This window comes from Ascidiella aspersa, chromosome 6 (assembly GCF_963924565.1).
Source record: "Ascidiella aspersa chromosome 6, kaAscAspe10.2, whole genome shotgun sequence".
In the NCBI taxonomy this organism is placed as follows: domain Eukaryota; kingdom Metazoa; phylum Chordata; class Ascidiacea; order Phlebobranchia; family Ascidiidae; genus Ascidiella; species Ascidiella aspersa.
Window position 1 is genome coordinate 19,044,606 of NC_139452.1, and position 18,840 is coordinate 19,063,445.

General features: G+C 32.4%; 1 protein-coding gene across 1 annotated transcript; it reads right to left on the bottom strand.

Moving 5' to 3' along the window:
- Positions 1–2,756: 2,756 nt before the first annotated feature.
- On the bottom strand, positions 2,757–13,873 carry LOC146140614 (synaptosomal-associated protein 25-like). The gene is made up of 7 exons (XM_083393119.1): positions 13,716–13,873; positions 13,486–13,527; positions 13,013–13,061; positions 10,015–10,132; positions 6,196–6,333; positions 5,184–5,328; positions 2,757–4,032 (listed from the first exon to the last, which is right to left on the bottom strand). The coding sequence occupies exons 1-7, from the start codon at positions 13,785–13,787 to the stop codon at positions 3,967–3,969; spliced, it is 630 nt and encodes a 209-aa protein (XP_083249245.1). The 5' UTR covers positions 13,788–13,873; the 3' UTR covers positions 2,757–3,966.
- Positions 13,874–18,840: the final 4,967 nt, after the last annotated feature.

Sequence of the window (18,840 nt, forward strand, 5' to 3'; positions counted from 1 at the left end):
CTAAACAACTAGCAAAACTTTCGATTTAATAGTTTGCGTATTGAGAACATAATAGTGTGTTTCATATTGTTTAAAACTACAGATTTAAAGTCTGTTTTAACAGTGATTGCTCGGACCAAGCCATGGTAAAAATTTACCGAGTAAAAGTTTGCAAAAGTATAGCAAACCATAGGCGTTAAACCATTTTAAGTCTTTGGGAGAATGATAATATTTGTTTTTCAAACACGTAAGCTGGCCAAAATGTAATAAAATGGCCATACACACTATCTACGTAAATTCTATTTATCAAATATATGTTTCGATCATTTCCCAAAATCTACGCCATATTTGAATCCCTTTCGCATCAAAGGCTTAAGTGGGGAATTTTTCGGCCCATATCTGTTTTTGCTTGCAGAAACAAGTTAAGGAAAATGAAAAACAAAATATATAATATAAAATACACAATACAAAATATTAAAAAATAAAAAGTATTAAATAAAAAAAAAAATGAAAATAAAAATAAAACATAAAAAATGAAAAATTAAAACAAAAATAAAAAAAAAACTAAATAAAAAAAATAAATAATAAAAATATTGAAAAATAAAAATAAATAATTAAGTCAATCAAAAATATTAAAAAAAAAATTGAAAAAAAAAAAAAAATTAAAAATTAAAAAAAATAACACTAAACCTTGAAAGTATACCCCCTGACAAATCAAACAACAACCGCACCCCCGTCTAGTTCTTTTTTGGTTTCCTATGGTTTCCTATGGTTTCCTATGGTTTCCTATGGTATGTTTCAGACCGATTTTTGTCCGAAGCTTTATAGAAAAAGTATACATCGTAGAACCTTCAAATTTTCAGACATGGCGTAGAGTGGTATGTAGGTGCTTTGTAGAAGTTTATGAGGCTGCACCCCCAGGGGCCTTTGCTTGGGGGGGCAAAAACCTGAAATATTGCGTTTTAGCTCTTTCTAGCTAACGACTGCCATCTAGCAGCAGATAAACTTTCATACAGAATTCGTTCATATTCGCTTGCTTTGTCCAGCTTGTGAAGTGACGAAGCGACTTACCGCCTGCTGCGCTTTATTGTCCCGCGCGTGAGACTTTCATTGTGCGAAGTGGCACGTCCGAAACTGGGCTCGTGCGACTTGCATTTTAAAAATAGGCTTCTCTTTAGTAAAATTTCTTAATGCTCTTAAGAAACAACTTATTTTACCGCCGCAAATTTAAATGCGAAATCTGGTGGCAACTATAATCCAACATATCAACACCAGGCCTACACAACTTAAAATTGTGTGTTGATATGTTGGATTGGAGTAAAATACCATACAGGTGCAAATAGCAAATATTCTCCAAATACGATTTTTTCAAATATTCTCCAAATCTTATTTCATCGAATTGTCGCGGTAATATACAAAGAGGTAAGGCCGTGAATAAAGTTTCACCCACCGTACAATTAACGGAGGGAAGCATTGCGAGTAGAGATGTTCAAGGCAGAATATCGGTGACACATTTATAATGCTTGCTTTAAATGCGGCGTCAGCATTTTTTCGGGCGACCAATTACTTTGCGATAAGCTTCGCCTAATAATTAAGTGTCAATAGGGTGTATTTACCGCCGCAAGTTTAAATGCGAAATCTTAAGGCAGTCTACGCCTCTCTGTTAGCACCTGTCGTGCATCTTGCTCCAACCAGCATACTACCAACATCAGGCCTAAACATCTAGCAAAACTTTCGATTTAATAGTTTGCGTATTGAGAACATAATAGTGTTTTTCATATTGTTTAAAACTACAGATTTAAAGCCTGTTTTAACAGTGATTGCTCGGCCCAAGCCATGGTAAAAAATTACCGAGTAAAAGTTTGCAAAAGTATAGAAAACCATAGGCGTTAAACCATTTTTAGTCTTTAAGAGAATAATAATATTTGCTTTTCAAACACGTAAGCTGGTCAAAATTTAATAAAATGACCATACGCATTATCTACGTAAATTCTATTTATCAAATATATGTTTCGATCATTCCCCAAATTCTACGCCATATTTGAACCCCTTTCGCATCAAAGGCATATTTTAAGTGGGGAAGTTTTCGGCCCATATCTGTTTTTGCTTGCAGAAACAAGTTAAGGAAAATAAAAAACAAAACATATAATACAAAGTACACAATACAAAATATTAAAAAAAATAAAATAAAGTAAAAATTGAAAATAAACACTAAGCCCTGAAAATATACCCCCTGACAAAATATACAACAACCGCACCCCGTCTAGTTTTATCCTGTTTTAAACGCCTCGCGCGAATCTCTTCGGTCTTTCTCCTACGCGCGATATTTTGGCATCTTTACAGACTAAAAGCGTACTCTGCTCTGTGGCACTCTCTCAAAATTTGCCCAATATTTATATATTTTTGCGCTTTGGTCGATTGTCTTTAAAATATGAACGAAATACTAGCCGTTTTCTAAACACTGAAACATACAGATTTTACATTTTGTCAACCTAATTTAGTTAAGGCCATGTTGTGGTTTTCTCCCGATTTATATCTTTGCAATATGGCCATTGTACCGCAAGTAACACACCTGTAACTTAAGCCTCAAAAACAACCTGATAAACGTCAACATATCAAGCAATGTACATACATTTTACCTGTACTAAATTTCAAACACGGACAGCGATTTCGACTTTTCCTGAAAACATTATTTATACTTGCTGTCATGAGTAGCAAGTTTTGTTTTAAAGTAAGGAATAAGTTATTTACAATTATTATTTTATTTAGCAGTGGGTTTCCACAAATAACATATTTGTTAGGTGAGTAAATACGGATCGCACTAGTGTGCAAACGTGCTTAAAATATATTTTAAATGAGAAGACGGCACTAAGTTCGCGCAAAGAACGGTGACACATTGAGTACACGATAAATCCAGTGACTGAATATTTTGAAACACCTACGTCTATGTAAACTAGGCTAATTTAACAAACAATTTTATTGGTATATATTCAAATTTAAGTACAAGAAACAATAATACTCGTACAGTGTCATTAGTAAAACAAAATAGAAGAATTTGGTGGTTTGGACCAGGTTAAATACCTATACCTTTATCTTCGACAAATACCTAAAGGAGCGCACCAGATGGACATACGACATGAATAATAATTTTTTCGATATAATATAGGTGTGGACAAAATTTTTTTTTTAACTTAAAGGTTAAGACTTTATATACGTTTAAACATGAAAACTATTTGTTTTTAACATTTCAGAATTTAACTAATAAATTGGAAAACAAAGTGTATAACAAACATTAAAAACGTAACATAAAGTGATAAACGCAGTGATTATTATGAAATACTGATAGGCATGTTGCATTACAAGACATCAATCAGGAATGAGATTCAGTTGCACAGCTGGTGCGATTTCAAGCTTTTTAAAAAAACTATCACTATCGGCCAACCGGACTGAATTAACAAAAGTTTTTTCCAGAACATTATTATATTCTACAAAATATACCAACATTTAGAATTATATAATATAACAACTCTTAGTTCAAGGTCAAATTTCTATTGATTGCACATAATGTAACGTTAAATTAGAACAAATGCATATAAACGGTGAGAAGTTTAACTCTTTTTATCATTATCCAGTTTTACAGTTCAACAAAAAATATGTTTTTACAGACCTAAACAATTTTAAAATATACTGTAAAATTTATTCTATTAAAAAAAATCATATATGTCTTTTCTAAACAGGGGGTATTTTTTAATATTTGGGGATTTACCAAACCCTGGGGTTTTATAAAAAAAATCTAAAAGTTAACATAATGTGTTATGATTTAATGTTTGAAAAAAAAAGCCACAATAAACTTCCAATAAAAATCTATTTGTTAAATACTAAAAAACATTGAACAATTATTATTACAGGGTTAACCTTAAATAGGAGTGTGTGTAGTATAAAAGCCAAAATAAATATTAACAGCGAAGTAGATAGGGAGTGTCACTTTCAATTCTTAAGAATCTTTGTAGCACGTTCATTCGCTTGACTTATCCTCATATTATTGGAGTCAGCCTGTAATAAAAAGCAGTCCTAATTAGTATGAAAAGTAAGTGTTTAGTCAGGTGTTAAGTTTATTATTACAGGTCATATAAATTTTGCTGTAAAACATCAAACACTTGGTTTTTTATTCAGGTTGCAGATAACAAACACTGAAAAGTTAAAAAAACACTTGAATTAAATTATTGCCTAATGTCGAAAAACGTCTGCAATTGTATATAATTTGAAAAAAAGGTTTATAGTAGCCAATACGCATTTTATATATAAGAGAACGATGCACCCTATTAAAAAAATAAATAAATTTATAACCCTAAAAATTCTGCTTAAACCAGTGGTTTCCAACAAGGGGGAAATTCCCATCTAGGGGGAATTTTGTTATTTCTGTCACAATATTAATCACTTACTGGTTAAATATATTCTTTGAATAAAATACTTTTCAGCAAAGTGTATGATATATAGTATAAAGAGAAATATTAGAGGCTATAGAGCTTATAGAGCTTATAATCTAGAGTTTAATTTCTGTTCCAAGAATTACATTTAAATATTAATGCTTAAACAATATTTTAGCAAACTAAATTTTAGGGGGTAATTAGATTTTAACATCGACTAAAAGGGTACACAGGACAAAAAAAGGTTAGGAACCACTGGCTTAAACAAATTACAATTTTGATTTTTGACATGACCAACATTTAGTAAAATATGTCAAAATCATTTCACTTAAAATTAATTACAATTGCAGTTTAGTGGCATTGTAAAAAGGTTACACGCTAAGAAGTTCATTGTTTGTCGTTTGTCCAAGGCATCCACAAACTTTTTTAATTAATCTGATCACTATAAGGCCTGCTGATCACAGCCGATTACTTTAAGAATAGACAAACTTTGTATGGATATAAAAATGTTGTTGCCGTTAAACAAAGGAAATATTATTATTTAACAAGAACTGTAGTTTTAAGTTTAAAGTTTTACAAACATTTAGTTTTTAGCTACATCCAATAAAAAAATAACTGTATATTATATCTTTATTAGGGCAATATTTGGGATCTAGCAGATTTGACAATACAAACCTGGTTTATTACATTAGATTTAGCACAAACTTAAAAAACAAGAATAATGAATCGCTTTTATAATTCAAGAAAAAATAACCCTTAAAAGCAGATGTGTATTACCTTGGTATTGATTCTGTCAATTTGTTGGTTTTGTGCACTTATTTCATTGCCCATATCCATTGCCATGTGTTTAAGGTTCCCAATAACTCCAGCTACTTGTGTAAGGTTTTCCTCCATTTCATCTTCACGTGCATCATTGGTAACTCTGCATAAAATAATCATTTTTTTTATACACAGCACTCAGCATGGTCAAGTATTGCTTCATGCAGATAGAGGGGCGATTTATTTTGTAACAGAGATAGGATTTTGCACTTGCAATTCCCTCCTGGCAAGTGTTAATTGACACAAAAATTGGTTGTTGTTTTTAGACCTACTGAACGTCTTAAATTATTCATCCATACTAAATTATGTTTAACTTCAATGACTGAAGAAAATGGAGAAAGAAATAATTATTTCTCATTTGTTTAATTATACTACTCAGGAGAGATTTTGCGCTGTAAAAAATGACATAATAAAACCTCACTAAACCATAATGGTTTCCTAATAAAAGTGGATACAAACTTACACTAAACATGCCAAAACCACCCTCTGTCAATATGGCTTACTTAATATTGGAAAGATCGCTTTTTTTAACTGTCTGCTTATTCCCTTTTTATTTAAAAAACACAAACTGTTACAGTATTATAAATTTCTCTGTACTTTGAGCCAGATATTTGTTATGAGACTAGGTGTAAACTAAGTGTTGTAGTCCATTGCATGTCAATAATTTCACCAAATTAGTGTTGATAAATAGTTTCTCAGTACCATAAGTAAAGTTTTTTAGTTGTGTGGCAGATTTTCTGAAAAAAATTCTAGTTATGTTAATATAAACTACATTAGGGGTAATGATATTTGTTTACCTCAAAAATAATACATAAAATTGTCATTTAAGAACTGTTTAAATTATTAATAAAAACAAATTACTTAATTGGGAAGAAAATTTGAAGACTTCATGCTGATATATTTTCTTTAAGTGTAATTTCATGCAAATTTTGGTTCATAATCCACCCAGTTAAATATTATGCTTATATACCTTGTGATATATCCACCTCCTACTTGGGCCTGTTCTCTTGGATCTTGGACCCTCTGAGGTTGATTGCTGACAACTTTTCCATCCTCATTTGATTGCCAAGTTTTCTTATACTCGTCACCTTTTTCAAAGTTTTTTGCTCTGGAAGCATAAACAGTTAACATTAACTTGAACATAAGTATAACAAAAACTTTTGATCAAATTGGTTTAATGTAAAATGGCATTTTTGACTGGGGCAAAAAAGTATTAGCCATATTTTAATAAAATTGTAACATATGTTTTGCCCAAACTAGAATACGTGTGAAACTATTAAAAGGTGTGTGTGTTTTTAAAATTTTGCTTGAAGGGTCAAACTATACCCAAGGACCAGGGTTTAGATAATAAAGAACACTGAAACACATAAATTAAATTAAATAGGCTGTATCAGTGCTCCACAAACGTCCTGCAACAAGACCACGCCAGGTGTCCCAGAGGTATCAGGAGTATATGCACAGCAATTAACCAACGGTATAAAAAAGCCAAATTTAGGGTTAGTGTTGGGAAATGTGTGGGGTATGAAATTACATTAGGGTTGGAATATTAGGGGAGTTAGTGATAAATTTAGGGGTGGGGTTTGGGGTTAGGTAAAAGGTTGTATAGGCCTTAGGTCTTGTTGAGGGTTTATGACTTATTTTGATTGAAACGTTATTATGACTAGTAGGTATCAGCACTAATTTAGGTCTTATTCCAAACTGTGTTTAATTCTCACTTTAATGTTGTTTCAATTTCGGCAAAATCAGAATATATAAAAAAGTAAAACGTCAAATTTCTGGCACCTTCGGCCCGTTTAATCATAATTATTAGCTACTTTTTCTCTGGGCAGCCTAGGATATTTTCTTTTTTGTCTATTGTCGGCGGTCATATATTTCGTAGGTGTGACGCAAGTGAAAAAAGGTTGCAGAGCACTGGGCTATATGAAAATGCTCATTATTGCTATTCCCTAGGAAACAATAATCTATTTCTTCAATGCTATGATTAAACTTATTAAACATTTATTTTGAATCAGACTTCAAATCAATGAAATCAATAATTTGCTGAGACCTATGAATGGCAAAAGACTGAAAGCTTTGGTAAAAGTAAAAGCAGTATAAAATTTAAACATTCTTTGTAATAATTTAGAATTGAATGACATTTTATTATACACTCATCATGTGCATTTAAACAGATTTTGCATCAAAAATAAAAATTGTGTTTATATTTTTAACTAGAAGAAAACACACCATTGTGTTAAAGCTGTACTTTGTCTCACTAATCAAAGTCCTTAAACTTATCTAAGCTTACTGTGACTACTTATCATTATATTCTTGATACACATGATTTTGTTATCAACTATTAAAAAGGTTTTAAAAAACTTCCCCCAAAAAATTGAAATCTTGCATAAGAGATGGTTGCTAATGGCTCCAGGTTGAATTGTGTTCATGCAATCATGCCAATAAAAAAATAAACAATAAATTGCAGATGATTAGTAGTGTCTCTCTATGAAGAGGTATATGTTACATATTTTAAAAAGCACAAATTCAAGCAAAACTTTTTTTAATCACAATGTGGATCATTTTGCACTGGACCATGGACTAAGACTAGACTTTTCATGCATAATTCATAATTTAGACCAATGGTGTTGTTTTTCTCTGTGCTGTACTGTGTATTGGAAATAGGCCTATGATGCTTGACACAAAGTTATGCAACAACCTAAATTGTATATGTGCATCCTTTTATACCATGGGCCAAATATGTCTATCTGGATTAACAAACAGACCAACATTACTTTGCCATGCTCCCTGCCTGCCACATATTTTGCCCGGCTCCATGCCTGTTCCCTGCCTTGGCTAAGTAGCTCATCTAATTAACGTTATAACGTTATAAGGCAGGCAATAACTTTAATGGTAACCTGAATTGATTAAACTTATTGAGATGAAGGGTGCAACAACCAAATAATCACTTTGACTGTCATCTCATTTAACATGGGTTTAGCGAAAGTAAGTATTAATTAAAGCCTAAACTTTAGGATTGATTGACTCTTTTCCCATTGTAAAACAAATGTTTGTGCAAATGTGTTTGTCAGTTTTATCAGAGTTTGACCAGAAGTCAGCTCAAACTTCAGCCTAAATCCTCACTAACATTGGATTTTACTCTATTATTAAAACATTTTAGTTTTATTAGTTTTAAACGTTATTGTTATTTATTTAGATTACCATGAGTTCTGACAGTAGTTGTTCTGCTTAGCTAAAATTCTGTCTAATCTGTTTTATAATAAACTGAAAAGAATAATTTGTATATTTTACAGGCAACTAAAAAAGTCTGGCATTTGGCCAGTTTTTTGTCACCGTTTGGACGCCCCTAGTAAAGCTGTTTTGGTGCCGCATTGTTGGGTCCTGTTTGGGGTTGTGGCAGGTAATCGGTGGGGTTCAAAAATACATTAGGGGTTAAGTTTTAGGTAAAATGTTGTATATGCCTGATTCTGGATATAAGTCTTATTCCGATGGATTTAGGACTTCTGATTTATATGTTATTACAACTACTAGGTTAGGGTCATTCAGATTTTGAATTTTTTTAAAAAGTTTAGCTAATCGAAGTTTTTCTCATGGTTTGGACCTTAAAAATAGTATTGACAAAAAATTATTGAAATTGATGCATGATTCCGTCCTCTTTAAAGCCCCCAAAGTTTAGCAGTTAAATCATAAAAATATGGAAATTCTCCTATTGTAAAAACTTGCTAAATAGGCTGTATTGTAACAAACGATAGCAAATAGTATAGTAAAATGTTATTTTTTAATATATCAACAATGAATACTGGACATTTTAGGATGAGGATGGCCTATATTTTATTGTATTTAATATATATTACTTTTCTATGTAGCATTAAAATATGTTGTAAAATATGTTGTAAAATACGCTACAATTTTGTTTAACTAGAAATTCAACATATCCATTTTTAATAGGTTCAGGAAAGTTTTCAGTGGACATCCTACAATATTGCACAGATAAATAAATTTGTATGTCATATATTTGTCCATAACAACTGCACACACCATTGAAAAAAGGGAATACAATACATACTAAAAGATTGACCAATATAACTTATTTGATACCAATAACCATTTTTTATATTACAGAGATTCAGTTATATTTATAATTAATTAACATATAATGAAAATTACAAAATCCAAACACCGCTTTAAATCAGTCAGCCACGAAAATTAAAACAAATAACAAATAAGTTTTAAAATAACAAATTGGTTTGTTTTAAAAAAGGCTTTTAATGTTGTAGTTTTAGGAACATTTAACACCCGCTCCTAAATCAGGGGTGTCAAACAAGTGGCCTGCAAAAACCTTTTTTTCAGCAAAACTGTTTTGTCTGTTCTGTACAAATAAAGCTGGCTCAGTTTTACATCTGTACACTAAAAATCCTGTGAATTTTGAACACCAAAAATCCCATGTTTATTTTTAAAACTTATGCCAATTAACTGCCAACAAATAAAATCGAAATGCTGATTTTCAAATTGGCCATTTTACCTTTCATAAACTGAGAATTTTTTTTTGACTTTAAATTGTGGAGTTTTCTGGTTTTGAAAACATTAAAATATCTTTTTCTGAATGCTGCAAAACCATTTGTAATGTATATCTATAATTTAAAATAGGGTGTAGATACAACAAATATAATTCATTATAAAACAGTTTTCGCTTCTTGGTTCTGTTGGTGTGGCCTACTGACATACCGAAATATTTCTGGGTAGCCCATAGTAAGACTGGAGTTTGAAGTTGTAAATAATTTATGTTACTTACTTGTTCCATGGACACACACAAAGTCCACAACATTTTTCTAGACCTTGAAGATTTTTTTCAGCTTGTTTCATGTCTTTGTTGATTTGGTCCATTCCATCATCAATTCTGTCCAACTGCTCTAAAAACAAATATTTATTGCTTAAATAAGAAATGAAAGTCGCATCAGGATCAGGGCTACAGAGCTGGTAAAAGACACAGAGTCCAACTCTGCTACGACTTCTATATTTCACTTGTTTAAGCAACTAAAATCGCCTGGACATACAACAACTCATAGCGGTATCATTCCCTATTTTCCGTCTGACGTTAATGAATAATGACGTCATAAAATAGTAAAGGGAATGACGTCATAAAAAATTGAACCAGACATAGCCAATTAACGTCCATCAAAACCGAACCTTTAAGATGCACAGCAAACTCGTGCTTTGAAACCGCTTAGTGTGCAATCAGGAACTTCAGGCGAAAAACTAAACCAATATGGTGAATACTTGTGATTGATTTTGATAGAATCATGTTTCGACTATCAGCAGCGCAGTTTCCCAAGTTTCATGTACGAGACAACGCTAAATTATAAGAACGTCTTTCGCCACCTGCAAAACGAAGATCTTTTCCCGGGTGTTATCATGCCACGATTAGCGCAACATCTGCACCAAGCTGGGTGCCAAGTCAGCTAAAATGCAAGGTGCGGTTTAGAGAAATTAAGTTGTGTCAATTGCACAATAAACACGTGGTCTTTAAGGCTTCCCCATTAGATGGACAAAATGAACGACTTTTGTAAACAACAAAAAAAAATATATAATTTATTTTTGCCCATGGGATACAAAGTTTGTTTGAAATGCAAAAAATCGTAACAGTTGAAAAAAAAGATCCTAATAATAGTGTTGTAACCTAAGTGTTATTGCTAATTAGTTAATGATTGCTTTATGATTTTGTACACTTTTTGTGTGTAAGTACCTGTGCATCTGTTTTATCCTCTATTGTAAAATCACTTCTGTTTTAGCTTGCTTTTCTAAATTGAATTTGTTTTTTTTGATAAATACAAAGCGAAACTGTTATTAAACTTGTCCGTTACAAAGCTTTCACAGAAATGGCTAAACCACTATCAAAACAAAGAAAGGCACAAATACCCAATCAGCCAGCAATTACTTTATGTTGGGTTCTTCAACACCTAATAGAGGTGGATCAAAACTACTACAAATTTAGGACAAATTTTGCGATACATGATTTACTTAAACAAAACAAGCTACATGAACTACACCCATCATCATCATCAGTTTTCTAAGTAGTAGAACAAATATTGCTGTTTGGGAAAATAGCTGGAACAAAAACAATCACTTGCATTAACGTTAAAAGGTGATTGCACTCTGTGTGGAAAAATTGGCTGAAATTGAAAAAAAAAAAGTCGCTTAATTTTTCTTAACAATTAAGTGCAGCTACAACAGCAACGTCATCATAATATACAAGTCAAGCAGTGATACACAGTTCTCTGACTTTGTCAGCTATTAGTGGTACAAGCACAAATAGCACTTTAAATCCATCACCAACAACAACAAACAAGTGCGAGAAGCATGTTTGTTTCTTTAAATGCACCAAGAAATTTGATCAACAATTCCCAATATAAAGTTTTTGACAGGCTAAAATTAAGCAACAATGGTAACCTCATCTTTTATAAAATGTTACAATTGAGACCTAAATGATTCTTGCTTGTTGAGATCAATAAACTACATATCATGAATAGCAAATCGTCTTGAAATCTGGGATGGAAAATTGACAGAGCACCACTTGGGAAGCACATTTAAAGCAGTGTCAGTTATAGCTTCTGCCCAACACAACTTGTAATTATGGCAGTTTATAAAACATTGCTTAGATAAACAACAGGGGCTAAAAATACACATTTCAATCAATTTAAACATATGTGGGGCAAGTTGACAAAACCAAAACATTTAATACAACAGAGATCCAAAATGGCTAAAAAAGTAAAATCTGTAGTAAAATAATGATTAGCAGGTATAAAATAAATTGCCTAGAGCAATTTTCTATGCCGCTTCTCGGAATTATGTTTCTTATCGACCTGCGCCACTACTATCAAGCAAAACTATTAGCTCTTTCGATCTCAGTTGAGCAAAGTATCCCTCACTAACTTTATTCGTCCGAAAAGTAAAAAGGATTAAATTCAAGACATTTCCTGTAAATAATATGTAAAAACGGTTGAAAAGTTAACTCAGGCATTTGAAACTCGCTTCGAAGATTTTTGAAAACACAATGTTGGCTTTCAAGTTTTTGTTCATCCATTTGACTGTTTGTGGAGAATATTTTATCTAACTTTAATTACAAATAGAATTGCAAGAAACAATAGAATTGCAAGCAAATTTTGATCTCAAACGAGCCCTTAATGAAAATAATTTGCTTACTTTTTACAGAAGCTAAGTGTATGGAAATTGGAAATTATACAAATCTAGAAAACCACGTGAGAAAAATAAGTTCTTTTTTTGGAAGCACATACTGCAATAAGCGGTTCTTTTCAAAATTAAGCTGTTCCAGACAAAATGCAAAATTCAACAGATAAGCACTTTTTTTTCTGACATCACCTCTGTTAGGGTAAAAAACACCAACAGAATTTGTCATTTTTTTTTAAGTTTAGCATCAAAGACTATAAAGAAAAATATGAACGTTTAAAGTTACATTCGCTATATATGTTGCAATGTGTATGATAGTCAATACAGCTCAAAAGAATATTATTAATGTCACTCTATATAACATGACAGAAGCACTAACAGTAGAAACAAGGTTGTCCTTTAGGTTATTTTTGATAATAAATTAATTTGATAAGTATAATTACAGTCTAACAGATGTACTTACAAAAACTCCTTCTTCGGGGAACTTATATGTGACAAAATAATTTAAAATCAACAAGTGGAAAATTTAATGTAAAATAAGCAACAAAAAACTGTGTGTAGGACTGTTTTTACATTTTAAAAAAATGAAGAAACTTTTCAGTTACCTCCTTGTTCATCCAGCATTACCAATGTTCGAATGCCAGCATCTTGTGTCTACATAGAAAATTTATTGATTAACCAGTTAATGTAAAATAAAGAAATAGGTAGAGATGTTTTCAATTAAGATTATTCAAAATAATTACAAAATTTAAACATTTGTATTCTACATTTAGGCATTACAAAAGGAACACACAACAGCCTAGAATACAACAGGTGTGCAATTATGATTTTTTGCACAACTCAGGTTGGAAATTCTGCCACAATTTAGGTTTTTCTTAATATTTGAATGTGCAATATACCAATTAGGGTGTGCACACAAATTTATTTAGAAAAAATATTGGGTGTGCACCTGCCACAGAATGCAGACTGGCAGAATTTCGATGAAAAATCTTAAATTCCGGCATAATTGTAAATCTCTGGTGTACAAAACATAGGCGTACACAGTTACATGTATCTTAAAATTTAAAATTTAACTAACCTCTTCAGTTAATGCAACCATCCTTCTTGTACTTTCAAGAGACTGAAAAAGTAAGCAATAAATGTGTAAAACTGTAAAAACAGAATGACAACCCACACAACACGTACACATTTTTATAATTACTGATAATAACTGACAATATAAATTAATCTATATCAAAACAAAGTTAAAAAAATGTATTATTTTATTATTTGTGACATCATTTTCGGTAAAACTATATTTAATATAACCTCATCAGTGATTTGGTTTGCTCTTTGTTGCATTGATGCCAATTCATCACGAACATCATCATCGGATGTCATTTTTATTGAGCTGATGATTTAAAAGAACTAACTTTTACCACTGGAAAAATAAAAAAATGATAAAAAGCAACATTTAAAACATAAGGCTACAATTGGTACCGTAAATCGTTTTTAGGCAGTAGTGTGTAAAATTAACATTTCCCAGATTGATATACACTCATATTAAAACCAAACTTAATAATCTTTTTTCTGATAATTTTAACATACTAGTAACTAGTGTATTTTTCGTTGGACGACTGAACTTTTTTGTGAGCAAGATATTGGTTTGACTAAATGTACATCTTAAATTGACTAAATGTACATTTTAAAACAGACTCAACATGAAAGCTTGTTGGTGTGCTACACATATATTTTTCTGCATGCAGTTTAGTGAGTTGCAACTGGAAGACCCAAGCTATAACCTGAGATATCGATCCCAACGTTTACAAATAAACCCAATACGCCTCAATGAGTATAGGCGACTAATTTGTTGCTGTACATTAGGCAATGAGCACTGATGTTTTCAGTGAAATCTGAATACCACAAACAACCACTGCCCATCATTTCGGCGAAATATATTTTTTAGTTTTTTATAATTATTTTAACGCCGTTTACCATTAACGTTAGCAATCGCAGTTTTAAGAGTTAAAACAAAATTTAATTAACCGATTTCTTCTCTGAAAATCACCATTTTACAAAATTGAGATTAACAAATATAACGATACTATTCGTTTCTTTAAACCATTATTGTTTTTTTTTTCAAGCAAAATCGCTTATTTGAGTCTGCCTTTGTGCCAATTGTGATAAAAAACGAACAAAGGTATAATCAACTTTTTAAATCTCCACATTGCATATTTAAAATAACTTAACAGCACAAACAACTAAGCATAGTTAAATTTTCTTCGAATTAGCCATTTTCATCTTTAAAAAATAGGGCGAAAACCAAGTTAAATCAAGGCTTATAATATCAGGTAGATCCTTAAAAGTCCATTGTAAGGTGACATTTTAGGTTAGGACGTAACACGCTCAGCTGAGCGATCGAGCTAGTACTAATAAAATATCAGACGGGTTGTCATTTGGACAGTTTTTATAACATTTTTTTAATAGGACACACTATCTTGCCCAACGTGCAGGTTTGTTGTCATTGGTAACTATATTATGTATAAATTTGCCTACTAGAAACAAAATTATCAAAAAACGACTGTATAAATTATAAAGAAAAAAATACTACATTGCGTTTACATTCGTGCTATTTTGGTCAGTTTGTACAAGGAGGTGAAGATGAAGTGGATGTCAACAATGTCTCCATCATCCACTGTGAGCATACTCCTTTGTTCGTTCATCAGTTTGCTTGGCGATGGAGGCATCGCTATGGGCAAAATATGTTTGTTTGACGTAACATATAAGACAGCAAAGTAGGCACTTTAATCTTTGTTTTTTCTTTGTGTCAAGACAAATGTTGGCAGTTTCAAAATGTAACTGCCTCTGACATTGAAGAGGCTTTTACCATCCTCAAAAAATGGTCAGAAAGTTGTAACCCCGATCTTTATGACCGAAAAAGTGACGCAAAGATTAGAGCAATAGAGCAGGTTTTTCCAAGTACTGATAAGTTAAGAGTTTTTTGAACTACCCTGAAATTCTCAAAATTTAAAAAAATAAAAAACACAAACCATCAAAATATTTAACTGTTTTACTCGAATTTTAATTACAGATTGTTATGTTTTGATTAGCGACTTTCATCGCGAACAAGCATATGGGAGAAATCGGACAATGGGATTGCTGACCATCGATACGAAACCCTTGCCTTGCTATCACGAGGCAAGTCGCAAGAGCTGCCAGTGAAAAATGAACTACAGCCTTTAACAATCTATAAAACAGTCAAGTTTTTTGCACAAGATTAACGTTTTCATTTTTCTTTATTTAGAGTTTGATGATGCGGTTGTACCGATCAGACAGCCTGTAAGTCCTATAATCTGTACGAACAATTTGGCAAGCGGATTTAATTGCAAGTCTCATTAAACTAATTTGCCTCGGCAATCAACCTCGCTATTGCTTCAATAAGTATTGCTGTTGTCTGATTATAATTCCACACAGTTTGTGTTGGCTATTATGGGCAAACCGGCTAATGCAGGCAAGCACAACCACTCACTGTATTGACTAGACAAGACTGGATATATTGATATAAGGTTTCGCATATTTAAGTTGAAAGTTTGCATAAAAGAGGAAAGGCGACACCAAAAAGCGGAAATGATTTATAATCCAGCGCCTTTTTGGCAGCCGGGAACTTTAACAATAACGCGTTCACACAGGTGAAATACTTTTATCTATAACGGAAATATATGTGTCACGATATAACATTATTCATGTGTGAAACAGCCGAATGCTTTGTTCTCAGTGTAACAGCGAGTGTTTGGTAAAAGGCGTGAAAAAGTGACAAATCATAAATCGTAACATATTTGATAAATACACAATACTATAAATTCCAAATTATCCACTAATTATTACTTATGACGCTACACTACTAAATTCAATACAATCGAGTACTTTCATAATAATTGACGCGCCAGGTTGCTGTGGCGGTATTACGTCGTAGTTAAAGTTAATTGTACGCGCATTTCCCATTATTACTGCTGGGATAAGATGTAATTTTATAGTGTGGTCTTTGATTTATTTGTGAATGTTGAACGTTTATGTTTATATTCACTTTCAAAGTTTGTCAGCGATATCCTTTTTGTCAAACAAACTTAAATAATGGATAGATTCCTGAAAAGATCGATTAAACCAGTTGATAACAAAGACAACGAGAATGTACCCAACAAACAACGTTGTAAAAAAACGAAGGTTATTGTAAAACAATATTGCGAAGATTATATCCGATATGGATTTTTAAAATGTGGCAGTGAAAAGTATTCCAAACCGCTATGTGTTATTATGGCGAACAGCTAGCCAATGAAGCAATAGTTCCAAGTAAGCTCAACCGACATTTAAAAACTAAACATGCCCGTATTGCCAGCAAACGTAAAGAATTTCAGAGAATTTGTAGTCAAAATACAAAGCAAAAGGAAATTATATAGTCGTCTTGTTGCACGCCCGGAAAAAACGCATACTATTGGAGAAACACTACTAAAACGGCTTTTTTTTTTTATGTCCGAATAATGCTTGGACCGAGCGAAGTTACCGAAGTCAGTAAAGCTCCTTTGTCTGCCGATACCATTAAAAAACGTACGGTACCGGTATTTGACATGTCAAGTGATATTCCTAATACCGGTACTTTAATTGGAAAGCTAAAATTATCCAAGACATTTCCACTTCAGATAGATGAAACAACAGACATTAATAAACGAGCACAACTGTTAAGTATAGTTCGTTTTGTAGACGGGACCCCATAACAAAAGAGTTTTTATTTTGCAAAGAACTTCCAAAGCGAACAACCGAAAAAGGAATTTTTAGAATAACCAACAACTTTTTACAACTTTTCCTTCTTTGGAGTAACTGCATTAGCGTTTACATCTATGGTGCTTCAGTCAGACTTGGACAACTAGATTTATGCGCGTGCAAAATTCCAGCGCGTGCAAAATTCATTGTGCGAAGTGTCTCGTCTTAGTGAAACTAAGCGCGTGGGACTAGCCTTTTAGAAAGAGGCTTCTCTTAGTAAATTAATTTATTGCTCTTACAAAACAACATATTTTACCGCCGCAAGTTTAAATGAAAAATCTGCCAGGCAGTGTACACCACTCTGTTTGCAATTTTTATTCTATTAAAAAATCACTATAATTTCTACATTTTTGGTTAATTATTTTCCCCCATGGGTTAATTATTTTGAGTTGAAGGTCAAAATTTTGCTGTGAAGCAACCTATAATTTGTCTTTATAATTGAAAACTATTTAACAATGTTTTCTTTAGTTTTTCAGACACCTCTAAACACAAAAACGGCCGAATTTTAATTTTTGCCCCCCTAAAATACCCCCCTTTTTTCAAGAGATATAAGATTTACCCCCATTATATAAAATAGTTTTTATCAATTAGAAAAAGGAAAGTAACAAATTACATCAGGTATAATCAATGCGACGGGTTCCCTTGCTTTTGGCAACGAGTTGTTGTCAAAACATTCCAGTTTTGTCTATTTTTTTCATTTCAGACTGGACAGTTTTGACTAAAATACGCCAGTTTTTGCTCATCATAATTGGATGAGAAATTGCTATAGGTGCCTTTTTAAAGAAGCCGGTTTCATGGTACTGTTTAAAAATGTTTCCACGCACGAGACACACTGAGGAACTTAAAGACCATTCTCAATGAAATATGTAAATCTAAAATTAAAATAATTTTTCTCGTACTTTCTCTTCTTTTGGGACACGCCATTTTTTATATTACATTTTTTGTTAATTTTACAGACTATAATAATCAGTCAATGAGTTGTTTAAAGCCTTAATCATTGGACTAAAAAGATCAACAATAAACTAACTTGGCCAGTTAGGCCGTACCCAGTGACAAAATTAGGCAATCACATGTATAACCAGCACTGAAATTTCAAAAAGTGTATCGGAACTTTCAAAACTGCTCGAAGACACGTTCTCCAGTGGTCACCAATCTTTAAAATAAGCGACCCCAATTTAAATAAGATGTAATCATAATTTACATTGCGACCCCATTTTGGAGACAATTATAGGCAATGTTAAAACAAGTGCTAGAATGTAGCAGAACGGGCACCTACTTCGCCGGGGAATGTATTCATAATGACAAGTGAAAAATATTTTTAGCGATAATTAAGCCCCTTCGCCTGTTTGTGTTTTTAAGTGGATATGCTTTCTAATTTGGCCTGTAGAATGCAACCTCAGAAAACGCGCGACCCACAGGTTGGAGACCACAACCTTAATATATGCCGTGACTGCCGAAGAACCTGATTTATTCAAACATTAAATGACGTATTAATGAAGTAACTGAAAGATAAGGATATTGTCACGAAACTTAAAAAATGATCGATTAGCGAAGCATAACGTTATCGATACAAGGCGATAAAAAATCAATAGGGTACTATAGGCTAGCTTCAAAAAAGCAGTTCTAGGAAACTGTGCTA

What these genes read in the sequence shown, in the direction of transcription:
- LOC146140614 (XM_083393119.1), bottom strand. Translation starts at nt 13,787, where the DNA reads ATGACATCCGATGATGATGTTCGTGATGAATTGGCATCAATGCAACAA. An exon ending in TGGTTGCATTAACTGAAGAG is followed by an intron (nt 13,062 to 13,485) that starts GTTAGTTAAATT and finishes TTTTCTATGTAG; the next exon opens with ACACAAGATGCTGGCATTCG. An exon ending in GGAGGTGGATATATCACAAG is followed by an intron (nt 5,329 to 6,195) that starts GTATATAAGCAT and finishes TATTTTATGCAG; the next exon opens with AGTTACCAATGATGCACGTG.